Below are 27,485 nucleotides of genomic sequence, written 5' to 3'. Positions count from 1 at the left end.
ACTAAAATGGCACTGGAAACAGCGCTACACGTGTCTTTATGAATGTCCAATCAAGACAGCTATTCTGCTGAGGATCCCATTATTGTCACTCCATTCTGCTTTGATATAAAAATAAGTGGCTTGTGCTTTCATCATGTGCCAGTTTCCATGGGCCCTCATTTGGCACTCAGAATCTCTGTCATCCTCATAGACAGACTGTCTGTGAATGAGTGAGTGAATGAGTGCTCATGCCAAAATCCCCTGCTGCATCCTGAGTCTCCGTCCATGTGCAGAACTGTTTTTAATAGAGTCATTACGGCAAATCATTTGAACAATACAACTATTAGATTTTTTTCATGTTATCTGTAGACTCACTTCCCAGTTCTCGATTAGGCTAATTAGTAACTAATACAAAATGGGACAGATTCCTCAAGCAATATGAAACGTTTTTGGTAATGCTATTGATAAGGCTTCGTCTAATTGTCAGTCATTCATTCGTTTATTCATTCATTCATTCATTGTTACATGTGGAGTTTTGTGCGGATGCTCTTTAATGTTATCCTGTGTGTACAGAACCATGTTTTCATATTAAAATAAAATGAATGCACTTCCTGCAGCCATGATCAGAGCTTGAGCACCGACCTCTGGCCAGATAAGATACTGCAACATTAACTAATATTACTTAACATTATTCTCATACAGTATATTGTAATCTGGCAGCTGGCATAACATGTGACCGGAGATATAACCACTATAATTGCGACCAATTACTAGTAGAGACCAACAGGGTCCATTACAGTTTCCATTAAAACCAATACAATTCCCATTATAATCAGTAAAATCATTACAATTTCTGTGATGGTTTATATTGTTGTTTTTTTCCTAGAAGGGAGTGTCTTGCAGAATTGGGTTGCATGCTATGTCTTATTTGAAAATGTCTTTTCCTCATATACACAACCAGTCAACAGTTTTTGAACAGTATAATTTTAAAATGTTTTTTAAGTCTCTTCTGCTCACAATGCCTGCATTTATTTGATCCAAAGTACAGCAAAAACAGTAAAATATTTTTGCTATTTAAAATAACTGCTTTGTTTTTGAATATATTTTAAAATGTAATTTATTCCTGTGATCGAAGTTACATTTTCAGCATCATTACTCCAGTCACATGATCCTTCAGAAAACATTCTAATATGCTGATTTGCTGCTCAAGATACATTTTTTATTATTATTTGTATCAATATTTAAAACAGTTGAGTACATTTGTTTCAGGATTATTTGATAAATAGAAATATCTAAAGATCAGCATTTATCTGAAATAAAAAACTTTTGTAACATTATACACTATACCATGCTTTTCTAAAGCATCTTGGGCAATTTAAAGCATCCTCTGCTAAACTTTTATTTAGCAAGTGCGCTTTAAATTGATCAAAAGTGAGGATAAAGACACTTACAATGTTACAAAATAATGTAAATGTTTTTTGAACTTTCTATTCATCAAAGAAACCTGAAAAAACTGTTTTCAACATCATAAATGTTATCAGAATATATAATCAAATCAGAATATTAGAATGATTTCTGAAGGATCATGTGACTGGAGTAATGATGCTAAAAAATCAGCTTTGAAATCACAGGAATAAATTACATTTAAAAATATTAAAATAAAAAGCAGCTATTTTAAATAGTAAAAAAATATATTTAAAAATTGTACTGTTTTTGCTTTACTTTGGATCAAATAAATGCAGGCTTGGTGAGCAGAAGAAACTTCTTTAAATAACATTAAAAGTCTTACTGTTTGACCGGTAGCGTAATTATGCATGATATAGGCCTATTTATGGCCCCATATTACTTAAGAAACTACAATATTAGTACAATAAAGCTAAACGAGATTAAAAATGGCGAAACGCTTTTTACGCGCCAAATGCTGCTGTGAGGAAAACACGCCAAATTTTCGCAACTCGCAGCTTTAAAAATTGGAGATTTTGCCGACTAAATATTCTTTTCAGAAAGACGTTACGTCAGCTGAAGAATCGGTATGTAATACAACCCATACTGTACTTCGTTTTCATTCTTGTGGAAAATTAAATATGGCGCTTCTTCAGTTCTACAGCAGCTAAAACGTGCACGTACAGTGCATATCAACATACATTTTATGTGAAAATACAGATTTTAAAAAAGTTTGATAGTTTCCCTGCAGACATTCTGATAGGCAAAGGCGCATAAAAATAGCATTTGAACCACAATTAAAGTAGTAATCGATGATTGCAGAAAATAACATTATTTTTACAATCCCACATGCATTTTAAAACGCATAAAGCATAAACTAAAACAGAATGTTCGGAGTTGCATATTTACTTCTGTTTTTCTTTCCACAAGGTGGGGCATCGGAGTGGGAGAGGAGGAGAGCATCAGGCTGATTCATTTGTGTATTCAAGGAAGAAGAATGCAATTCAAGTCAGATCTTGCACTCAAGACATCCTCAAGGAAACACCTGTGTGTTCAAGGCGTCACAGTGTATTACTCACCCTGACATCACCCATTTCAGAAGCTTGTTTTAACAGTTTGCTTTTTATACTTGAATTGAATTCGTCATTTCTGTATACACGGAGAACAAACCGACCCTCGGATGACTTTCAAAAAAGCAGTGAAATCTTGTTTATACCGTTCTGATGCTTAATTTGACACCTCTCTAAATCTGATGACATTTCTTGACCTTCAGCTGAAAAGGCACCGTTAAGTGGGGCCAACTGGGCCACAAATGGTAGCACGTATAGATTAGGGGAACAATAACTATATTCAGCTCTTTCCTGTTTACAGGACTAGTCAATGAGTAACTTTCCATGAGTACATTTGTGAGTGTGTGCCGTATATGTCTGACACCAGCTCATAAATCAGTGAATTCATCAGCACTGGTTCTGCTATCCGCTGAGTGATGTTTGTACATGTCCACGTGTGTACACAAGCACGTTCGAGCCTGTCGCTGCGCTTTAAAACATCATCTCACAACCTGTCAGACGAGCCCTGCCGGTTTTGAAGAAAAAAGTGGAAGAGGCACCATATTGTGGCTCCGTCGCTGTCTTTTTAAGATAATGAGGTGGCGGCGGTGTGTGTCACACACTTCTGAACAGTAAGCTATTGTTTTTAGGTCTGTTGCTTTTCCTGTGATGGATGTTGTCAGGCTTCCTCCTGACATTAAAGTCATGAACAAATTTTAGCATCCAAAAATGCACACACAACATATACTTCATATACACGTGATGCACTTTAATTTTCCATCAAATATAAAAGTGTGCAAATATAAAACACTATGGATAACTGAGAGATATCTTTTTGTGTACAAAAGAGAAATGACAAGGCAGCTTTATCAACTAATTACAAAAGGTAAAACCTGAAAAAGGTGTTGGCATTGGATTACTGACTGGTTTGCTACGGAAGATTTCATTTGTACAGATGCATGGATACGAACAACAACACCACAGAATCACATCCAAAAGACGCAGAGTTCAACAGCAGTTTAAAGCCCTAGCAATTAAGAGGCTGTCTGTTCCAGACAGTGAAGGGTAATGACGGCTACACCCCCCTTGGCATTAAACAGGGCTCGGCGCGGTGGTTTTACAGAGCGATGAAAAGATAAAGTGGTCTCAGGAATGAGCCAATGGCCTGAACATGAGGGTACATGGGATATGGTCCTCCCCCCATATGGTCTACCCACACCTGTGATCCTCCTGAGGGCACATTCCCATGGAAGGAGCCAAATGGCTTTATAAATGCACATATCTTTTGGAGGGAACCATTGTAATTATATAATTGGCCTTACAGCTTTGCCATTTCTGTTTAAATTATAGCTTTGAAGTGCTGATATAGGGTAAGCTTATTCTAATATGTTATAATAGAAACGTCTAAACAATTTTGGGGTTGCCTGCATTGCATCAACAACTACTGTACTCTGGTAACAAGAAGAGGAAGAAGAAAACAATGAAATCATAGACATACAGCTGAGGTCAAAAGTTTACATAATCTGCTAAATGTTATTTTACCTTATTTTGGTAAAATAACATTTAGCAGATACTGTAAACTTGGGATCATACAAAACGCAGGCTGTTTTTTATTTAGCACTTATAATAATATATTTCACATAAAAGATGTTTACATATAGTCCAATAGAGAAAATAATAGTGGAATTTATCAAAATTACACCGTTCAAAAGTTTACATACACTTGATTCTTAATACTGTGTTGTTACCTGAATTGTTTAGTGATAGTTGTTTATGATAGCTGTCCTTTGTTTATCCTGAACAGTTTAGGTTCCACAAATTCTTTGAGTTTTCAGCATTTTTGTGTATTTGAACCCATTCCAACAATGACTGTATGATTTTGAAATTTTCATACTGAGGACAACTGAGGGACTCATATGCAACTATTACAGAAGGTTCAAATGCTCACTGATGATTCTGGAGAAAGCATGATGCATTAAGAGCCGGGGGGTGAAAACTTTTGAATTTGAAGATCACCGTAAATGTTACTTATTTTGTCTTCTGGGAAACATGTAAGTATCTTCTGTAGCTTCTGAAGAGAAGTACTAAATGGAAAAAATATGATATTCAGCCAAAAAATGTACGCATCCTCATTCCTTTCAAAAGTTTTCACCCCCGTCTCTTAATGCATTGTTTTTCCTTCTGAAGCATCAGTGAGCATTTAAACCTTCTGTAATATTTGCATATGAGTCCCTCAGTTGTTCTCAGTGTGAAAAGATGGATCTTAAAACCATACAGTCATTTTTGGAAAGGGTTTAAATACACAAAAAAGCTAAAACAAAAAAAACGACTTTTCTGAAAGACACCAGGCAGTTCTGTTTAGGACAAACAAGGATATCATGAACAACTATCACTAAACAAAACAAAACAAAACAAAACAAAAACATCTGTGGATTATTCAGGCAAGAACACAGTATTAAGGATCAAGTGTATGTAAAATTTTGAACAGGGTCATTTTATAAATTCAACTATTATTTTCTCTATGTAAACATCTTTCATGTGAAATATCTTATTTAGGTCAGTACTAACTTAAAAATAACATGCATTTTGTATTATCCCTCTTATTTTGGTAAAATAATTACCATTTTGCAGATTCTGCAAGGCGTATGTAAACTTTTGACTTCAACTGTACATCAAAACAGCAATGAAAATAAGTGAAAGGAAGTACAATATCCAGGCTCTACAGTACCGATATATATACATAAATGCATTTCCACTCACAAAATAACTCTATTATTAAGGAGGAAAGCCAATAGGAGCCCAAACCCTGGAGGAAATAAGTAATTACAATATGTACATTAAATCCCAGTGGATAAAGTCCCTCTTTTCCAGCATCTGTCAGTTTTTATAATGATAGAAAGAGGGAGAAAGTGTCTGTGAGTATATTGGCAAGGGTTTCTGAAGTCCATGAAGTGAAACCCCAGCAGGACCCTCAACAAAGTGCCGATTCGCATGGCGCGTCTACAGGGATCCGTGTGCTGTCAGTGTTTTTGTGGCTGGTGAGTTTCAGAACGACTACTTTCCTTTGGAGTTTTGTCGGGGTGAGGGGATTCGGACTCTCCGGCTCTGATTCCGACGTGTAGTCTAGCGAATTTTCTCTGGCGGGACGCGGAGACAACGGTGCGGCATCGGCGCCACGTTCGAGCAGAACGCAGATTGCATCTTTGTAGCCACCGCGTACAGCCAGGTGAAGCGGAGTGAATCCGTTCTGCTCTTGAGTGTTAGCGAGATCAGGGCAGCTCTGCAGAAGCTCTTTGAGAACCTCACAGTGGCCGTTCTCGGCAGCCAGATGACATGCTGTGCGAAGGCCTTGGTTGATGCTCTCAGGGTCGGCACCCTCTAACAGGAGCATTTTAACCGTCGGAAGGTGGCCTTTCTGTGCTGCCAGGTGCAAGGCGGTGCAGCCATTGGCTGTTCGGCCGTTGATCTCAGCACCGTGCTTCACAAGCAGCCTTGAAGTGCTGGTGTGGCCGGTGTCCGCAGCTATGTGAAGTGGACTGTGCAAGCCGTCGGAGGTGAGGTGCACATTGGCGCCGAGCTCCACCAGGATTCGTGCCACTCGGTACTGCCCCCTTTGAGATGCCAGATGCAGTGCAGTGCGCCCGTCCGACGTCTGCCCATCAACATCTGCCCCTGCCTGCTTCACCAGGAGCTTCACAATTCCCAAATGCCCTTTCCAGGCAGCCAGGTGTAGCGCCGTCCAGTCGTCTTTACCCTTCACGTGGACGTCAGCTCCGCGACTTAGCAAGACCCTCACCACGTTCTCCTGTCCGTGATGGCAGGCGATATGTGTCGGCGTGCGTCCCTGAGCATCTGTTTCGTTAATGGAAGCACTGCGGTCTAGGAGTAAACGGGTTAGGGCTTCGTCACCGTTCTGTGCTGCGAAGTGTAGAGGTGTGTATTGGTCCTCATCCTTGGCGTTGACATTTGTTGTTTTGCGGCTCAGGAGAATCTCAGACACTCCCTTCAGACGCTTTTCAGCGGCCAGGTGGAGGGGCGTGGCTCCGTGGATATTGGGCAAGTTAGGGTTGCAGTTGCTAAGAAGAAGAAACTTAACTGCCTCCTCATTGGCCAGACTCACAGCAAAGTGGAGCAGGTTGCAGCCACCCTCCAAGAGCAAGTCAACGTCTTGTGGTTGGAGGATTTTCATCAGCTTGGCGATGTCCTCAGTGCGAATGGCTTCACAAAGCTTCTTCTTCTGTAGCTCACTGGAGTCTAAGTAGTACATAAACAGTGAATAATAAATAAAATGAGTGAATTGGACTTTTATGATTGTCAGATTCATTCAAGTTTTTGCTCATCATATCTCTGATTATCAGTGTTGGGGGTAAGGAATTACAAGTAATGGGAGTTAAGTAATCGGATTACTTTTTCAAGTAACTAGTAAAATAATGCATTAATTTTACATTTACAATGAAATATCTAAGATACTTTTTAAAATTAGTAACACCAGTTACTTTGTTTTCCCATATATTCATTGACTCCTGTCTCCAAGTTGAAAGAAATTGGAACTGAAGTTCAGAGGCAGAGTCACTTCCTTCAGCCTGAGGCTTGTTAATTTTCACTTTTTGTGTGAACGGGTCTTTACCGTTGCCAGAAATATACCTTTTGTTTTTTTGTTATTAATAAACAAACAAGCAAGACCAGCCCAGCTGGTAACGCAAAAGTAAAGTAACACATTACTTTCCATAAAGAGTAATGCAGTTAGTTACTTTTTTATGGAGTTACTCAATATTGTAATGCATTACTTTTAAAGTAACTTTCCCTAACACTGCTGATGATCAACAACATTTCCAGAACCAAATCCAAAAACAAGAAAAAAAAAACCCATCAAAAAACAAAGTAAAAAAAAACAAAAAAATGTGAAACAAAATCAAAGCAAAACAAAAAACAACTAAAAATAAATCTAAAATAAAATAAACAAAACAAAATAACAAACAAATAGAAGCGAAACAAAAAGCAACACAAAGCAAATAACAAAACATAAAATAACAAAAAAATAATATAAATGTATGTATTTTATACAAAAAAACAAAACAAAACGATAACAAAAACAAATAAACAACTAAAAACAAAACAAATAAGAAAATAAAAACTTGAAATAAACAAAAAAACAGAGCAAAAGAAAAGAAATAAAATAACAAAATAAACAAAACATAATAAAAAAAACAAATAGAAGCAAAACAAAAAGCAACACAAAACAAACAGCAAAATAAAATAATCTTATGTATATTTACTTTTAAAAGTAACTTACCCCAACACTGCTGACAAAACCAAATCCAAAACAAGTAACAAAATAAAAAAGCTAAACAAAAAACAACTCCAAAATAAAAAATAAACAAAACAAACGAGAAAAAAAAAAAAAAAGCAAAAAAAACAAACAAACAAACAATAACAAACAAACAACAACAAAAAAATAAAGAAAATAACAAAATAAAACACACAAAAGTAGGTGCAACACAAAACAAATAACAAAAATAAATAAATAAAATAATCTTATGTATATTATACAAAAAAACAACAAAATAGTGGCAAAATGCTGCTGTGGTTTTTCTTCTTACCATTCACAGCATTTTCCTTCTCAAAGGACAATGTAATCGAGCCTTGGGATGAGAAAGCTGAGTCTACGGAGGAGATGCCTGACAGTCTCTTGCTGGTGTTGTCTTTGCTCTCAAGGGACTCTTCTTTGACATTGCTAAAACTGCGAGACAAGCCGGAGTCAATCTGACACAGCAGCTCAGACAGGCTGTAGTCTTTCTCAGGTAACATGGCTGACTTCGGCCTCACCGGCTTTTGGTTGTTAGTCTGTATGTGAAGAAATATAGAATAAATTGTTTGTAAGAGAGCAATGAAGATTAACAACGTCTTTATATTTTAGAAACAATGGAGGGATTATAAATGAATAAATCACTGACTGTACATGCAAACAGTTAATTCAAATTCGCAACATTTTGACAAATGAAGGAGAGCGTGTTCTTCCTAATATAAACGGTTTCATACGTACACACAGAAAATGACAAAGAGGTTCTGTTAAAGCAATGCAGTTCGGTTGCATTCTCTGTCACTGATGAAAGACTGTCATCTTGGTCAAACATTTACACTATGTACTTAAACTAAAACAAACAAATACCAAAGAGTTGCCTAATAAGTGAGGGACAGGAAATCTAAACCTCACTGCAGGTCAAACTAAATGACTCATGTGAACATAACCTGCTGGAAACGCTGCTTTACATAGTGTACAGCATGACAGCGGAACAAGATTAGTTAAGATTCATGCATAGCGATGCATCTGATATTACCTGTTCACTGGAGGCTGGGGCAGGGCAAGGGGAACAGTCTGGTTCTGATGAAACGGAAGCTCTGGACTCGTCATGCGGTTTAGTGCACAACTCCTCGGCCTCCGATGTGATCTCTGTGGAAAGCAAACAATGTTTTAATGAACAATGATAGTGAAGTCTGGTATACCTCTACTTCCTGAAATTACAAAACCTATTCAAATATAAAAATGGATCAAAGAACAGAAATGCCACATTGTGTCATGACAGTTGCCTAACATATTGTCATGTCACTGTTGCAGTGCAACTTTGCTTCCTGTGACTCAGCAGGTTCATTACTGGTGTGATCGAAGTAAGAGACACTCACCTTGAAAACTGGGTCTGGCTTGAGGGGAATGTGCCCAGCATTTCTGCATAAGGGACAGGAACCCCGAGCAGGCCTGAGGACGACTGCGGGGAATAACGCTGAGATCCGGACGAACGCCCTTCACCACTTTCACCATTATGTGCAGGATGTTATTCTCTCCTATGAAACAGAGCAAATAAAAGCATTAGTTTATTCACCATGCAACATAAAATAAAATCAGGTTTCCAAATTAAACACACAATGTCATTAAAAATTAATTTAATAAAATCTGATTTTTCCATTTCTTTTATTGTTATATTATTGTAATGTTTCACAATGTTTTTTTTTTTCAGTGCAAAAACTAACTCTAGAGTGATTTGTGAGTATTACAATTTACAACTGAGGTCAAAAGTTTACATACACCTTGCAGAATCTGCAAAATGTTAATTATTTTACCAAAGTAAACGGGTTCATACAAAATGCATGTTATCATTTATTTAGTACTGACCTGAATAAAATATTCCACATAGATGTTTACATATAGTCCACAAGAGAAAATAATTGTTACATTTATAAAAATGACCCTGTTCAAAAGTTTACATACACTTGATTCTTAATACTGTGTTGTTACCTGAATGATCCACAGCTGTGTTTTTTTTTAGTTATAGTTCATGAGTCCCCTGGTTTGTCCTGAACAGTTGAACTGCCTGCTGTTCTTCAGAAAAATCCTTCAGGTCCCACAAATTCTTTGTGTATTTAAACCCTTTCCAACAATGACTGTATGATTTTGAAATCCATCTTTTCACACTGAGGACAACTGAGGGACTCATATGCAACTATTACAGAAACCTCAAACGCTCACTGATGCTCCAGAAGGAAACACGATGCATTAAGACCCAGGGGTGAAAACTTTTGAACAGAATGAAGATGTGTACATTTTTCTTATTTTGCCTAAATATCATATTTTTTCAGATACTACAGAAAATACTAACATATACTCTCCAGAAGATTAAATAATTTAAATTTACCCCAATCTCAAATGTTTTCATCCCCTACCCCTTCTAAAGCATCAATGAGTGTTTGAGCATTATGTAATAGTCCCTCAGTTGTCCTCAGAGTGAAAAGATGGATCTCATAGTCATTTTTGGAAAGGGTTCAAAAATGCTGAAAAACCAACGAGTTTGCGGGACCTGAAGGATTTTTCTGAAGAACAGCGGGCCGTTCAGCTGTTCAGGACAAACAAGGGACTCATAAACAACTGTATGTAAAAGTGTATTTAAAGTTTTGAACAAGGTCATTGTAATACATTCAACAATTATTTTGTCTTGTAGACAATATGTAAACATTTTTTATGCGAAATATTCAGGTCAGTACTAAATGCATTTTGTGTGATTCCTCTTATTTTGGTAGAATAATGACCATTTTGCAGATTCTGCAAGGTGTATGTAAACTTTTGACTTCAGTTGTAAAGTAAATTTAAATATTGTTTTTTTTATATTAATATTCTATACTAAAAAACATGGAGGGGGCTTTATTCAAAAATAGACAATTTTTTAATACATTTTTGGTGTGGGAGTGTAATGGAGGGGGAAAAAAAAAAATCAAAGATCCTGACCAGAAAAAAAAAATCAACACTTCTCACAGAGGTCGCTAATTTCATGTCCTGCGGTTTCAACTTTCACTGTAAATCAGGATGTTGTTTATGTTCCTTTTGGAAAGGGTTGTTGGGCAGCCAAATGTTTCCATTCACTGGTGCCAAACTCTATTGACATAACTTTTTCGTTTCATTCTTTCACACTGAATTCTTGTAACTGCTGGTTACTAAAAAAACGTCCATATTTACCTGGAAATCACAACCAGATAAACACACAGACACTCCCTTACGGAGAGCCGGGTAGATTGAAATGAATGCCAAAAATCCATCTTTACGGGACCTGATGCCGACCGTCATACAGATAAACAATAATAAGGGTTCCACGTACTCTCAATACCAAGAAAAACTTTGAAAGACAGATTTACTTTCTTACCTTGATATGGCTTCTTCTGAGTCAGGATTCCCCAGATAACAATGGAAAAACTGTAAAACAACAAATGTGTGTTAGCCAACATTGACAAACAGAAACTGATCTCATATTTCAGTTTGATCCGAGTTACAATTTACACAACAACAATGATTCAAAATGGCTGACCTGTACACATCGTGTTTAGTGTCAGAGATTCTGTCTTTTTCTATGATTCTCTCTGGAGGAAGGTAGGCGATGGTGCCACAAAAGCCATCACGGCTAATATCGTCATTCCTCGCAAAGCCGTTCCACCTTGCCAGGCCGAAATCAGAAATCTAAAACGAGGAACACAAAGAATTTGGCAAAAGTTAAAAGTCTTCATATTTTAAATCAAATTAGATTTTCAGATCAGAGTTTTTTTTTCAAGTGTTATTTAATTTGATTTTTCCAGAAAGTCACCTACAGGTGGGGAAGCCCTGATTTTTCTGTAAATGCATGCACGCATATGTAGGCGTGTGTGTGCCAGCCCTTCATTAACACTGCCTAGCTTTAGCTTGTTCAGACTGGTCCGGGATACGTGTTTACATCCAGCCTTTTCAATCCGACACGACGATTCCCACCCATCCCTCGTGACACCTGCTTACTCATCTATGGGAAGGCTGGATATAAACGGGATAAAGCATGGGAAAGCTTTTCAACCCTCAGGGAATTTTCTGGAAAGGTATGTGGGGACCGTGAAAAGAAAATGATAGGTGTGCCCTTCCCCCCGTCACTTTTGAAATCCTTACGAATTTTCTCGCACAGATGATCTGACACGGCCGAGATTAAAACTGTTGTTTGGTCGTCAACACGAGATTAAGATTAAAATCCATCATGTTGACAGGATGTTTTTATGAACATGAAAAACACAATCTAGATATATAAATCAAAATGCAGCTGTTTACTTTTTCAGTGAAATTGACTTTCAATTCGATTCAAACATTATAATCGTATGACTATGTGTTTCCCAAACTGGGGTTTCTGAAAAGAAATACAAGGGGTTCACTGATGAAAATCTACTAATGTAATGTAAAATTAAAATAAAACATTTTAACATTAAACCATCATCTCAATTAATGCCAGTAAAGTATGGAGTGCCACAAGGATCTGTCGTAGGCCCTCTCATAAACTACTCCTAAATATTATGTAGAATGACTGCAACAATTTGTGCTGAGAAAAGCACTATACAAATACATGTGAATTTAATAAAAACATAAAAAAGAACTATTGTATTTGTTTACCTGCATGTCATATAACCATTAATTGTTTTTCTTTTACGCCAAAAATCATTAGGATATTAAGTACACATCATGTTTCAAGCAGATATTTTGTACATTTCCTACCATAAATATATCAAAACTTAATTTTTGATTAATAATATGCATTGCTTAGAACTTCATTTTGACAACTTTAAGCAATCTTCTCAATATTTAGATTTTTTTTTTTGCACACTCAGTTTCCAGATTTTCAAATAATTGTATCTCGGCCAAATATTGTCCTATCCTAACAAACCGTCCATCAATGGAAAGCTTACTTATTCAGCTATTCGGATAATGTATAAATCTCAATTTAAAAAAATTTACCCTTATGGCTGGTTTTGTGGTCCAGGGTCAAATATGAACACATAATCTAGATACTTAAAATGTAGCTGCGTATTTTTTTTTGACTGTCAATTCGATCCAAACATCATAATCGTTCCGTTTCCCAAACAGGGGTTTGCAAAAGAAACACATGGGGTTTTTGATGAAAATCAACTAATAAAATGTAAAATTAAAATAAAAGCATTAAAAACGGGGAATCATCTCAATTAACGCCAGTGAAGTATGTGATCTGTCTTGGGCCCTCTCATAAGCTACTACTAAATATAATCTAGAATGATTGCAATGATTTGTATTGAGAAAAGCACTTTACAACTAAATGTGGATTGAATTAAATTCAAAAAAAAAAAAAAAAAATAAATAAAAAAAACACAAAAATTTGTTTACCTGCATCTCACTGGACGATTAATCGGCATCAGTGAACCTGATCGTGCGAATGTGTTGTCCACTTCCAGAACAAAAATGTACAGATAATGTTTTTTGAAGAAAACATTTCAGGATTTTTTTTCTTAAAGTGGACTTCTATGGTGCCCTGAGTTTGAACTTCCAAAATGCAGTTTAAATGTGGCTTCAAACGATCCCAAATGCGGTTGTAAACAATCCCAGCCATGGAAGAAGGGTCTTATCTAGCGAAACAATTGGTTGTTTTCATAAAAATAATACAATTTATATACTTTTTAATGTCAAACACTCGTCTTGTCTTACTCTGCCTGAACTTTTTTTCCGGTTCATGACAGTTAGGGTATGTCGAAAAACTCCCATCTCATGTTCTCCCTCAACTTCAAAATCGCCCTATATCGCTGTTTTACCTTTTTTGTTAAGGGTGTTTGATCTTTTTTGCATGTTCACTTTGCAAAGACTGGGTTGATACTTCTGCAGCGATGTAGGATGATTTTGAAATGTTTTTTGAAGTTGAGGGAGAACATTTTCGACATACTCTTAACTGTCTTGAGCCAGAATACACAGAGTTCAGGGAGAGCAAGACAAGACGAGCATTTGAGATGAAAAAATATTTCCCTAGATAAGACCCTTCTTCTTCAGTTGGGATTGTTTACAACCACATTTGGAAGTTCAAATTCAGGGCACCATGGCTGTCCATTATATGGAGAAAAATCCTGAAATGTTGCCTTCAAAAAACATAATTTCTTTACGGCTGAAGAAAGAAAGAAATGAACATCTTGGATGACGAGGGGGTGAGTACATTATCTGTAAATTTTTGTTCTGGAAGTGGACTTCTCCTTTAAATATTCACCTAAACTCACTTTATTAAAGGTGTTTAGCTTAACTCCTAATAAATAAAATAAATAAAATTCATCATGTTGACAGGATGTTTTCATAAACATATAAGACCCTGAACCACAAAACCAGTCTTAAGCAGCACGTGTATAATTTTAGCAATAGCCAAAAATACATAGTATGGGTCAAAATGATCAATTTTTCTTTTATGCCAAAAATCATTAGGATATCAAGTAAAGATCATGTTCCATGCATATAATTTGTACATGTCCTACCTTAAATATATCAAAACTTAATTTTTGATTAGTAATATGCATTGCTAAGAATCTGGACAACTTTAAAGGGGATTTTCTCAATATTTTGATTTTTTTTTTTGCACCCTCACATTCCAGATCTTCAAATAATTGTATCTCGGCCAAATATTGTCCGATCCTAACAAACCATACAAATAACAATAAAGACGTTTTTCTTTTTTTGACCTGTTCCACAGAAGAAAGAAAACCATACAGGTTTGGAACAACATGAGGGTTTGTATACGCATTAGCCACCCTAGGTGAGTGACAGACGTGTAAAACTCCAGAAAACTTTTAGGTGTTTTTTGTATTCGCTGCTTCAAAGCAGTGCAGTTTACTCAGGTAGTGATGAATCAAGTCCTAAACTATGAGCAATAAGGTCATCACCTTTACAGTAAAAGAGTCAAGGCCTTGTCATGACCAGACGTGGCTCGCTCTGGCTCACCTTGATGTGGTAGTGTGCATCTAACAGGATGTTGGCAGGTTTAAGGTCGAGATGAAGGAGGGGCGGGTTCATGCAATGCAGGAAGTTCATCCCCACCGCCGTCTCGTGGATGATACGGAAACGCAGCTCCCAGGGCAGCGGCTCCGAGGCCAGGAGAGTTTCCAGAGAGCCCGTCTCCATGTATTCCATTACCAGTCCCTGCGGATCGCTGCAGATGCCGTATACGGGGAGGATGTAGCGGAACTTAGCCGCTTCCATCTTTTTAGCCTCCTCTAAAAGTTCAGCGCGTTCCCTAAATGACAAAAAAATAATCGGTTAGAAAGTCACACCTGTCGTGGAATGCAAATGGCGTTTATTTTGTAAGGAATGTTTTGACATGGGAGGGATCCAGCTGGATTTTAGCTGGATAACTAGCAACACACCCCATTAATTAAAAAGATCATGAAGAAATCACAGCAAGACGCTTTTATACAAACAACAAGGGAAGGTACTAAAACCCGTCGGACCTGATCACAAGCTGACTCCTTCATTTAGTCCGGAAGCATTTTTTATGAACAATAACAATGTTTTTTAGCTATAGGCTAAATTTCGTTAAATATAGACGGTGCATCTGAAACAGCATTATAGCACACACAAATAGGTTTATGAGTTTTTCATAAGGTGTTTACTGTGTATTTATCTGACATCATCGGTTTAATTACACTCCAGTCTTTAACACTGATAGACATTGGGTTGTAAAAAAGGTTCTTTTGTACTCTTTTCTTACACAACTCCTTTTATTAGTAACAAGTCAGACAGAAGCCAGACATGTAGGTCACATATTTGTAAAATGAACTTACAAAGTACAACTTAAAGAGTTTACAATCTGTTTGCTTAGTTAACAGCACCAAGGTCAAAAGGTCACTCAACTATGTAACTCAAGAAATCAAGCACAGATATTAAACTAAAAAACTTGCAATGTCAGTAAGTCTGCTTTATTGCTTTATTAGTTTAGTGATTGTTTTATAACTCATATGACGTCAATGCTTAAGCCAAATTGGCCACGTTGTTCTCCAACAATTGTAGCACGTACTAAATAAATAGATTAAAATGTTTGCAAGAAAATAAATATTTATTTATTTATTGTGTAAATAAATAAGTGAATGAAATAACTGCATATATATAATTTTTTCCAAACAAAATGTAAAAATAAAAACAAATAATAAATGTGTTAATAATATAATTTGAATATACTTTCCCAAACTTTTGTAGCATGTGCTAAATAAAATGTTTTCAAATAAATAAATAAGCAAATGCATTTTAAAATCACACACACACACACACACACACACACACACACACACACACACACACACACACACACACACACATATATATATATATATATATATATACACACACACACACTGTAGTGTGAAAACACACACACACTGTAGACAGAAAACTAGCTAATGGAAGGCATAAGTTCTAATAAATAATAAACATAAATTAATAAATAAATATTTGAATTTATTTATTTAATTTTTTACATATATTTGAATTTATTTATCTATATGAATTTATTGTACCTATATATATATATATATATATATATATATACATACATTTTTTTTCCCGAATAAAATGTATTCAAAAGTAAAACAATAAACATGTAAATAATTTCATTTGAATATGCTTTCTCCAACAATTGTAGCATTTGCTAAATAAATCAATTAAAATGTTTGCATTCAGAAATAAAATATAATTTATATGTATATAATACATATTTTCTGATACATATATATATATATTTACCTCAAATAAAACTTATAAAAAATATGCAAATAATTTAGAATAAATTTCTATATAATTTCTATTAAAATGAAATTAATAGACTTGCTGTTCGCATAGAAAATCAAACAAAACAATAAATAATTAATTTCCTTTTCATGCCTCTTCCTTGTTGATATTTTCTTCTAGAAAACAATTGCTTTAAAATGGCTGAGGGGAAGCGTAACTCAAAACAAACAAATAAATATAATAAAAAATAAATGGGATAATTTAATATGAATACAAATAGTGTTGATATAAATTAGCGTTAAGAAAGCTGAGGGAAAGCATTCCTAATTCCTAATAAAGTCTGGCAGGAAACAGTGGTGCAGTTCCCACAAGGATGAAGGATGGAGTGGGAGGTAAGGAGTGTGAAGATTAACAGGGAGTGTGGAGGTAAACGCTTAAAACTACCCATTCTACTGCCCGCACCGTTCTGTTCTGCCACCCTTTTGAGCTCAACAAAAGCTGTTCTTTTCTTAAAAAAAACCCTGATCCAGTTCGACCGGTCTAGCAACTCTGCCTAAGCAGAGGCCTAATGGAGCACAGGAGGACAAAGCCTGCTTTTTAAGTCTGTGCCCTGTTTAGATGGGGGAGTCAAATTAGAATTCTTGTACCTTCAGATCTCAGGTGCTGATAACCTGCCATGCTAAGGGTCACATGGAACAACATTCACTGGATTTCTATCAGATTCTTTTGTTTTTTTCTCCTCGCTTGGTGAGCTTGGTGACGCAAAGTGACATGAAGAGTTCAAAAGCAAGTGTTGCAAGAGGACGTGATAGATTACAGCCACATGCCACACTTGATGCGACCTTGATAACCTCGATCGATTCTTTCAGTGTTAATGACCTGTTTACGTATCCCTTTTTAATAATATTTTAATAATTCCCATAAAACATATGAAAGTGCTACATATCAAAAGATAAGTAAAGTACAATCAGGACCTGTTTTACTTACAGTTTAGGACAGAGGAGTCCTAAAAGAAATGCATAACAATACAATTAGCCTGGGAAAAAAAAAAAACATCCGCCTGTATTCATGCTCATCCAAAGCTACTGAAACATTTATGCCCAAAGGAAATCATACATGACATGAGGTTATACATCAAAGGTCATGCTAGAGTGCAATTCAATACAAGTTTAAACTTAAAACAACTGGTACAAAAAGTAGTCTAAATGTTGATGTTTTCATGCAGACGGTTTCAGAAAAAGACAAGTTTTAAAGTTTTAAACTCTATATCACATAAGTGTGTGCTTGTTTAATGGGTTGACTAGTGACTCAAGGCCTCAGCATTATCCAAAGGACTCTTACACAACTCTTAAATATAAGTAATTTAAACTTAATTAACAAACTTTCGATACAAAGTGCTATAAGGAAGAATGGAAAAGGCAATATACAGTTATGTAGTTGTTCATAATTGAAACATTAGGGGAAAGGGGATATATTAAATCATTTAAAAAGTGAAAGGAAAACCTGAATATTTTTATAAAAAATTAAAAAAAACCCTAAATGCTTTATATTCTTTGGAAATGCTGAGAAGGTTTGCACATTAATATTAAGCAGTACAACAGCTTTTAACAATGTTAACAATAATAAATGTTTCTTGAGCAGCAAATCAGCATATTAGAATGATTTCCAAAGGATCATGTGACACGAAGACTGGAGTAATGGCTGCTGAAAATGCAGCTTTGGTCACAGAAATAAATTAAATTTTAAAATAGATTAAAATGGAAATCAGTTATTTTAAATTGTAATAATGTAATAATATTTAAAAATTGTACTGTTTTACTGTATTTTTTATTAAATAAATACAGCCTTAGGAAGCCTAAAAGATTGTCAAGAACATTTTTTAAAAATTCTACAGGCCCCAAACTTGAATGAAAGATCAATCAATAAATAAATAAACTTACATAAATTTTATCTTACATAAATATATATATATATATATATATTTTTTTTTTTATTTTTTTTTTTAAGTGTTCCCACTTACAATAATTCACTGTAAATAAATTAATAAATTTGAATAATAATAAAATACAAAATAATAACCACGTAAAATGTTACGTGTGTGACTGCAACATCTGTGTGCATACCAAAGCTCTGGGTAATTTCTATGTATGGAAGGTTACTGGGAAACAAATCTCACATACAGCCACTCCTTGTCATGTCAAGACAGAGTTAAAGTGAAAAATGCTTTAGTGTAAATGTAACTCTTTACACAGATGTTGAGCCATATTCACGCTGTCTTAATGTGTCTGTGTGTTTTTTTGGTGAGGTGGGGGTCATAATCATAGCTCGAGGCAGTATATTATTGCCGTTTCCTGACACAACATGTTGAGGGGCAGCGTCTTTTTGTATGCGAGCATAACAAATGTTAATGTGAACACTAGATTTAGTGGCATGAACATTCACAATATCTAAAATGCATGCACATGGACAAAAAAGTTTTAGGAATAATGTATAGCAGTTCTAATTAAAAAAAAAAAGAGTGGACAAACAAACCAAGGAATATTAAACACACACATATTCATTCACACCCACACACACACACTTTAAACGCTTCTAAGAAGTCTAAAAAGGTAAAACACTCAAAAAGATGAACTTACTTTTCATCTGAATGAAGGCTGGGAGGGCACTTGATCGCCAACCATGTTTTCCACTGCATATGTCGTACTTTGTACACCTGTCCAAAGCCGCCGGAGCCAATCTTTTCCCAACTCCCAAACTCTGAAGCGTCAAAAGTTTTCAGAAGTCCCATAATCCCTGGGGAATTTTCTGGGACGTCCATTTTTCAAGCTGTTTAATACGATCCTGTGCACTCCGGGTTCTCTTTTTCACATAAAAAAGTTTTCCGCCAAAGACAAACAGGTTGTGAACGGTTCCTTGTTTTTTTTCCTGTCTGTACAGACGACTTCAATCTGGCCCTACCCCTCTGTTCAGGTAAGGGGTGGGAGGAGCCTAGTGACATCATTTCCTGAGCCTGGAACACACAAAGTGGCAAAAAGTCAATTGGATTCAACTAGTTCTATGACACACACACACCCGTTTAGAAGCTAAAGGGCATCGGTAACACCCATAAAGCACTGCTGCATCTAATATAGTGCCAGAAGTTACAAACTTCTCAACTTTCTGTTCATGATGCTCGGGAACTGTATTTGACACGGTTATCCAAGCTTAAGGAATGCTGGTTATCTCCCAACACCTTTATAACCTGAGATCTCAAGAATGTTAAAATCATTTCTCAACCCCCTAGAGAACCACACAAGTTTTCTAGGATTACTCAACAATGTCCCGGTTATGTGATACGGCTAAAATGAGTCGTGTGGAATGTAAAAAAATCACTGAACCTTTTCATAAACGAGTTTATATTACCCAGAGGTTCAAGCATGCGTGAACTCAATTTACGTTAATCTACACATAACAGATTAGCTGTAGCTTCAGGGTAACATTAACTCATTTTACATTGATCTGATTGAGTTTACATCTACCAGATGTTTAAAAATCACCTGTTCTCATGCAGTGTCCACATAAAAGTGAGTCACACCGCACACTTTTTAGATTCACTGTGACTCAGTGGATTTTAAGTAAGGTAATTAATCTTAAATAAATGGTAAATCTTTCCCTTCAGGTTTTTAAAAAAGCCACGTAGGTGGTATTTCTCTGACTTTTAACCCATGGGAATGTTTGCCTTGTTAAGCCTACTGTATTAGATTTGATACATGAATTTGTAAAGCCTCTAAATGATCAACATGATCAAAACCTGACTGATAGTTCATTCCTTTTAGGAAGAAAAACGCCTTTAGTATAATTCTAAACATATGCACTTTAATTTTGTTATGAAATGATTTTATAAAGTAAGGTTTATTTGTGCATCTCTCAGTCGTCATAGAGAGTGACAACTACTCATATTTATATGAATTGTATATAAGTGGTTATTATACTGCAGTCTTAAGTAGCACGGGTATATTTGTAGCAATAGCCAAAAATACACTGTATGGGTCAAAATGATTAATTTTTACTTTCATGCCAAAAATCATTAGGATATTAACTAAAGATCATGTTCCATGAAGATATGCAGATTTGTAAATTTCCTACAGTAAATATATCAAAACTTAATTTTTGATTAGGGATATGCATTGCTAAAAACTTCATCTGGACAACTTTAAAGGCATTTTTCTCAATATTTTGATTTTGCACTCTCAGATTACATATTTTGTCCTATCCCACAAGCCATACATCAATGGAAAGCTTATTTATTCAGCTCTTAGATGATATATAAATCTCAATTTAAAAAAAAAGACCCTTATGATTGGTTTTGTGCTCCAGGGTCACATATGCTATTCTATCATAAAAATCGCTCTGATTTACAAGCGATCAGAGCTTACTTTTTGGCCACATAAATAACAAAATCTGCATCAGATTGCATATTTTCAGGCCTCTGAATAAAATTGAGGTTGTATGAGCTTCATATCTCACTGTATCATAATATGTGAGCCATAAAAACCTGATGTATGTGTTATAAATACGATACAAAACACATACGTAACCTTGAAGTGTGTTTTTTCTAATTATTTCATATGGAAATCTTAAAGTGAAACTCACTACAGATGTCAATAGCTGTTATATTGTCTTCAAGAGGAATTAAAGTGCATCCAAAGACAGGGTTGTTCACACTTGATTGAGGACAATACTTTTCTATACACGATGATCGATGGGTTTCAGTTGTTCTGGACGGATAAAAGGGTGTCACTAGTAATTAGCAATTCGGATGTGCGTGAGAGAGAACACCTGGGTGGAGATGTTAAAAGCTAAATAAAATAAAAAGGAAAGCCTATGGTTAATATTAGGGTTTCTAGAGTATCTTATCTTGAAATGTTACCTAGCAAATTTATGAATCATATATCATTACACCCACTCTTGCGGTTTGGCAGGCAATAACGACGATTAGTTGTACAAAAATAAATAAACGTCTTTGGTTCACCCTAGTGGGCATTCATTAGTACTACAGCTACCGTACGACGTTCCGTACTGTCGAAAAACGTTGCGAAAACTAACCAGGCAAATATGAAAACGTGGGTAGTCCATTTGCTCCATATGAAGAGGAGAAATTGATAAACTAGTTTAAAGTTAAGCGTGTTGAGGTTACTGTATAAAACGCCAGTGATATTTTAATCATGGCACTTTACATGAAAGCAGCAGAGATTCTTGAGAAAGTGGAGCAGAAGAAGGGTGCTGTGAAAACTCTGGTTTACGACAGTAAATTTCAAGTAAGTCCTGATATACGTGTATCTAAGGCATCTGTTATTAAATTACATGGGGTGTAACTGGGTGTTTACGTAACAAATATGGATTAATTGAATAATATTCCAGCTTAAGTGGCGTACAGTAAAATATTCTGTTTAACAAATGATATCACACGTGTCTGGTAATTCACCTCAAGCTTGCGTTTTACTGAAACGGTTGTCTTCTAGGTACCAAGTACACTTGTGTTTGATAAAACTATAGTTGGTCGGGTGAAAATGACGTCACGACCGAGTCGTAATTTTTGTTTAAAAAAATCACAATAAAAATGTAAATGTTTATGATTGATACACTCTTTCTGTAGCCTGTCATGTCCCAAAAAATCATTCAAAATTAAAATTCAGAAAATATTGTTTTTTGTCTGTTCATCAGAATATCAAGCAGCTCTTTGCCCTTGTGTGTGAGACACAGAAATACTCCTCAGTCCTGCAGGAGATCATTGAAAGCACCAAGCTTCTGAAGGAAACAAAACTCCGGATTCATTTAGCTAAGGTAGACAACTCACCTGAATTTCCTCACCTGTAAAACCCCGTGTCTGTGCATCATAGATGTGTCATTGTGTGTAAAACAGGTGCTGGTGTATGACCTGCTCATTGGTCATGGGGTGAAATGTGGAGGCGCCTGGAAGACGATGATGTTGAAGCATCGCTCCAGACTACAAGCTGCCCTGGCAAGAATCAAAGTCAAGAGAAAAGTCAGTCGAAATCAAGACCTGCTGCCCTCCAGTTTCCAGCAGACTCAGGGTAATGCGGACATCAATTATTTGTATATTACATATTACAATGTAGTGGTTTTAATACCAGTGACAGTACTACATTTTATATAATATGAAATTTATATAGATTGATACACAGATATATACACTACCACTTTTGGATTGAAATATTTTTACTATTTGCTGTTCAAGAAACATTGTTTATTTTTATTGTTATTATTGTTATCAATATTTAAAACAGTTGAGTACTGTTTTCAGGATTCTTTGATGAATAGAAAGATCCAAAAAACATTTATCTGAAATAAAAAGTTTTTGTTACATTATACACTATACCATAGTGTAAAGAAAGTCAAGAAATTAATACTTTTATTTATCAAGGATGCTTCAAATTGATCAAAAGTGATGGTGAAGACATTTATGATATTACTAAAGATTTCTATTTATGATAAATGCTGTTCTTCTGAACTTTCTATTCATCAAAGAAACCTAGAAAATACTACTTAGCTTAAAAAACTTTTGAGCATCAAATCAGAATATTAGAATGATTTCTGAATGATCATGTGACTGGAGTAATGATGCTAAAAATTCAGCTTTGAAATCACAGGAATAAATTACGTTTTAAAATATATTCAAATAGAAAGCAGTTGCTTTAAATAGTAAAAATATTTCAGAATGTTACTGTTTTTGCTCTATTTTGGACCAGATAAATCCAGGCTTGGTGAGCAGAAGAGACTTCTTTAAAAAACATTAAAAATCTTACTGTTCAAAAACTTTTGCCACTGCATATTCTGCTGTTGGTAGATTTTGGAACGGTTCATTTTTATGTCCTGTCTCTTCAGATGATGTAATTCCACGCTACGTGCGAGTGAACACTCTGAAAACCACTCTTGAAGATGTCATTGACTATTTAAAAAGAGAGGGATTTTCATATCAAGGAACAGCAAGTCGGTAGGTTGTCTTTTGCACATTACAAAACATATCGTAAATTCTCCAGCGTACAGTTTTAGAATGACATGAAGAAAAGTAGTTCAGTTGCCTGAACTATTCTTTAACTGAACTATAGATTTTTTTTTTCATCTTCTCAGGCTTGAGGATCTTGATTGTCTGTCTGGGAAGACATTTCTGCGTGATCTTCATCTCCAAGATCTTCTGGTTTTCAGTGCAAAAACAGACTTCCACGATCACTTCCTTTATAAAGCAGGACACATTATATTGCAGGACAAGGTAAAACGTTGTACTTCGTCTACATTTGTTTGCAATACACAAAATGAGTCAAACCTCATGTTTTGCTCTGTTTACTGTAAACATTTCTGTAGGCCAGCTGTCTCCCTGCTTTCCTCCTAAATCCACAAGTTGGCAGCCACGTCATTGATGCGTGTGCAGCTCCAGGAAACAAAACCAGCCATCTAGCCGCCATAATGAAAAACAAAGGGTATTTGACTTCATATCTTATGATGTTTTTAACGCTTAAAAACACTCATTTTAATTGATTCGTTTATTTTGTATATGTACAACAGGAAGCTTTTTGCATTTGATCTTGATGCAAAACGCCTGTCCACCATGAGTACTCTTCTCCTTCGTGCTGGGGTCACATGTCATCAGCTGGCCAATCAGGATTTTCTGAAAGTAGATCCACAGAGCTCAGAGTACAAGGAAGTCGAGTCCATCCTTCTGGACCCTTCCTGCAGTGGATCAGGTAATGACTGTGTATAAAGGAATCATTGCATCAGCAATACATTTCATTCTTGTGTTGGTGAACTTTTAGATATGGCCATATAGACTTGTGCTTGTCTGTCTCAGGGATGGTTTGTCTGCGGGATGAGGTCTCAGAGCAGCAGGATGAGGGACGATTGCAGGCGCTGGCTACATTTCAGCTGCGGTGTCTCAACCACGCGTTGCAGTTTCCTCAGGTACAGCGCGTCGTCTATTCCACCTGCTCCATTCATGCGCAGGAGAACGAGGAGGTTGTATCGGCCTGCTTACAGCAGAACCCTGGATTCAGGTTAGAAACTGTGACTAGGACAAAAAATCATTTCATATTTGTTTCACAGTATGAGAACATTATTTCAAAGCTTTTCTGTCTGTCTTTGCGTGTAGACTAGTCCATCTTCTTCCAAACTGGCCTGAGAGGGGTCATGAGCCTTTAAGCCAGTGCCTTCGTGCCAGCACAGCAAAAACACGCACTCATGGATTCTTTGTGGCCATGCTGGAGAGACGTCCCCCTCAGACAGATGAAGAAAACCTCCCAGTCATGTAAGTCTGATGACTACTAGTATGTGTGAGGTGACTAGTTATATACAGTCCTTCAGGTCAGACAGATTCTTTGGTTTTTCAGCATTTTTGTGTATTTGAACCCTTTCTGACAATGACTGTATGGTTTTGAGATCCATCTTTTCACACTGAGGTCGACTCATATGCAACTACTACAGAAAGTTCAAACGCTCACTGATGCTCCAGAAGTAAAATTGATGCATTAAGAGCCAGGGGTGTGTATTTTTCGCATTTTGCTGAAATGTTATATATTTTTTATTTAGTATTGACCTTCAGAAGCTACAGAAGATACGCACATGTTTCCCAGAAGACAAAATAAGTTAAATTTACCCTGATCTTCAAATCCAAAAGGTTTTCAGCCCCCGGTTCTTAATGCATTGTTCTTCCTTCTGGAGCATCAGTGAGTGTTTGAACCTTCTGTAATAGTTGCATATGAGTCCTTCAGTTTTCCTCAAATACACAAAAATGCTGAAAAACCAAAGAATTTGTGGGACCTGAAGCATTTTTCTGAAGAACAGCGGGCAGTTTAACTGGTCAGGACAAACAAGGGACTCATGAACAACTATCACTAAACAAAAAAACACAGCTGTGGATCAACAGTACGGTATATTTGAATTGGGTCATTTTCATAAATTCAATTATTATTTTCTCTTGTGGGCTATGTAAATGTCTTTTATGTGAAATATCTTATTCAGTCAGTACTAAATAAAAAAGTAACATGCATTTTGTATGATCCCTCTTATTTTGGTAATATAATTAACATTTTGCAGATTCTGCAAGGTGCATGTAAACTTTTGACTTTATCTTGAAGATACTGTTGTTGTTTTTTTTTTAATCTGTGATATGCTACTAAAGCTTTAAAAAAAAGGAAATATATTTGCCTTTTTGAGGACCTGAAAAAAGGCTGGGTAAAAAATATTGATCTCTCGATTTTGATCTATTCTCAGTTTTACGAAACGATATCGTCCCGTTTGGGTAATGAAAAAGAACATTGTAGCGGACATCCTATCCAATAAATCACAATAATTTTTGTTCTTTTTACTTTTGATATAAAAATAAGTCCGATTTAAAATTCTGTCCATTTTATTACAGTAATCAAAGAATAAATATCGTTTTGGGACTGTTTGATATGGAGTGACAGGTCTCCGTTCAAGAGAAGCGACGTGTGCGAACACAAATCGATAAGTCAGTGTTTCAACTTCTGAAAGACGTCAATATCACAGCTTGGTAAACAATGTCAATTACCGTCACATTTACCTCAGAAAAAAAGTGACATAGTTTGTGACAACTCCTTAGTCAGCAACAAAAGTGAACTCTAGAGAGGAGCATTTTGCTAAATATATGCACCATGTAACAATCATTATAATATTTTACTTTCTTCAAAATTTAAGGTTAAATAAATCCGTCAAGTTATGACATCCGCCATTTAAATGTTTTTATTTTAAACGAATTGGACTCATAATTATGTAATTTAAAGTTCAAGTTCCTTGAGAAAATGTCATGTACTGTACATTATATGTAGTCGATATTGAATTGAAATCCGAATCGAATCGTCGTGAAATTTGTGTCCAAACCCAGCCCTAATGTGAAATGTGTAGCTCATATTTCATGTTACAATTAAAATATTGTCCTAAATACTAGTTATTTTAATTCCCGTTTTTTTATTTCTTTTATTAATTTTTGGATTATAGGTAAAATAGGATCTGAACATGTTTCAGGCTTATTTTGGTTATAAGGTTGTTTGTTATTGTCACAGCACAACATTGCCGTCTGTTGGTGAGGAAAAGCAGGAGATACATCAATCTGGTGCATCTGATGAGGAACAAGAGAACACGGAGACTGCAAATGAGCAACCGACAAATCCAAGCTCAAAGAAGAAACGGAGAAGAAACAGAAAGAAGCTCAAAAAGCAAGAATCCTAAAGTTACAGAGGACTTAAAATCTCTTCTTCTTAATCTCTTCTCAGCTAAACCGACACACTGACTCCTGCTTTTATTGAAATGTGATAAATTACATTGTTTCAAGTCAGACCTCAGATTCATTATTTAAAAATGTGTGAATTCTCCATCATGCATTGCACACCACTGATGAGCACAATTAAGATCCACAGCAAGTCAACTTTACATTTTTATTGGAAACCAGCATGTCATTATCAGAGCATTCAAGCAGACACAACACAATCCGTGTGCCGCTTCATTCAGAACTCCATTCACACTTCGAGGGTTAGTGGGACTGGTTGTTTACACACAAACTGAGCATTCACTAACACCAATGTCTGAAAAAACATACAACTAGGTATAACTGCTCTCAAACATTCACAGCTTGAGAAATCCAGCTCTCATCTCAACACACATCTCATTTTCTCAACAGTCAACGCGTCTCGCTTGTATTTGGTACGGCTTTCTAATAAACAGAAAGCCTGGGCTCATGCCTCCTTGCATCAAGTTTGGGCATGAGGATACTTCGGAAATGTGATTAGTTACAAATTACGCCGTTAAGACCTATGCGAGATGGCTACATCATTGTAAAAACAACTATTTCCCCAATTTAGTGGATTTTTCAGGTCAAAGAATATGAGGGGGTAAAAAAGAAAAATACAATAAACCTCTAAAGTAAAAGCCATTTTTGTGCTTCCATATTTGTG

At 35.9% G+C, this 27,485-nt stretch overlaps 2 protein-coding genes across 2 annotated transcripts; one reads left to right on the top strand and one right to left on the bottom strand.

Annotated features, from left to right (window-relative positions):
- Positions 1–3,796: 3,796 nt before the first annotated feature.
- ripk4 (receptor-interacting serine-threonine kinase 4) lies at positions 3,797–21,296 on the bottom strand. The gene is made up of 9 exons (XM_051120781.1): positions 21,157–21,296; positions 19,161–19,534; positions 14,746–15,037; positions 11,321–11,469; positions 11,159–11,208; positions 9,153–9,311; positions 8,810–8,922; positions 8,072–8,315; positions 3,797–6,725 (listed from the first exon to the last, which is right to left on the bottom strand). The coding sequence occupies exons 2-9, from the start codon at positions 19,340–19,342 to the stop codon at positions 5,443–5,445; spliced, it is 2,472 nt and encodes an 823-aa protein (XP_050976738.1). The 5' UTR covers positions 19,343–19,534; positions 21,157–21,296; the 3' UTR covers positions 3,797–5,442.
- A 55-nt stretch (positions 21,297–21,351) lies between these two features.
- nsun5 (NOP2/Sun RNA methyltransferase 5) lies at positions 21,352–26,869 on the top strand. The gene is made up of 10 exons (XM_051120782.1): positions 21,352–21,821; positions 22,228–22,347; positions 22,427–22,598; positions 23,410–23,518; positions 23,656–23,794; positions 23,887–24,002; positions 24,088–24,266; positions 24,371–24,572; positions 24,668–24,823; positions 26,598–26,869. Exons 1-10 carry the CDS (start codon positions 21,729–21,731, stop codon positions 26,761–26,763), a joined length of 1,452 nt encoding a protein of 483 aa, XP_050976739.1. The 5' UTR covers positions 21,352–21,728; the 3' UTR covers positions 26,764–26,869.
- Positions 26,870–27,485: the final 616 nt, after the last annotated feature.

Source organism: Labeo rohita, chromosome 10 (assembly GCF_022985175.1).
Source record: "Labeo rohita strain BAU-BD-2019 chromosome 10, IGBB_LRoh.1.0, whole genome shotgun sequence".
Taxonomy (NCBI): domain Eukaryota; kingdom Metazoa; phylum Chordata; class Actinopteri; order Cypriniformes; family Cyprinidae; genus Labeo; species Labeo rohita.
This window is presented reverse-complemented; position numbering and strand designations above follow the sequence as displayed.

Excerpts from the sequence above, each read along its gene's own strand:
- ripk4 (XM_051120781.1), bottom strand. The coding sequence starts at position 19,342 with ATGGACGTCCCAGAAAATTCCCCAGGGATTATGGGACTTCTGAAAACT. Across the intron at positions 8,923-9,152 it reads AGCCAGACCCAGTTTTCAAG|AGATCACATCGGAGGCCGAG; the intron begins GTGAGTGTCTCT and ends TGCTTTCCACAG. Across the intron at positions 8,316-8,809 it reads CCCCAGCCTCCAGTGAACAG|ACTAACAACCAAAAGCCGGT; the intron begins GTAATATCAGAT and ends CTTCACATACAG.
- nsun5 (XM_051120782.1), top strand. The coding sequence starts at position 21,729 with ATGGCACTTTACATGAAAGCAGCAGAGATTCTTGAGAAAGTGGAGCAG. Across the intron at positions 21,822-22,227 it reads TTTACGACAGTAAATTTCAA|AATATCAAGCAGCTCTTTGC; the intron begins GTAAGTCCTGAT and ends TCTGTTCATCAG. Across the intron at positions 24,573-24,667 it reads CAGCAGAACCCTGGATTCAG|ACTAGTCCATCTTCTTCCAA; the intron begins GTTAGAAACTGT and ends CTTTGCGTGTAG.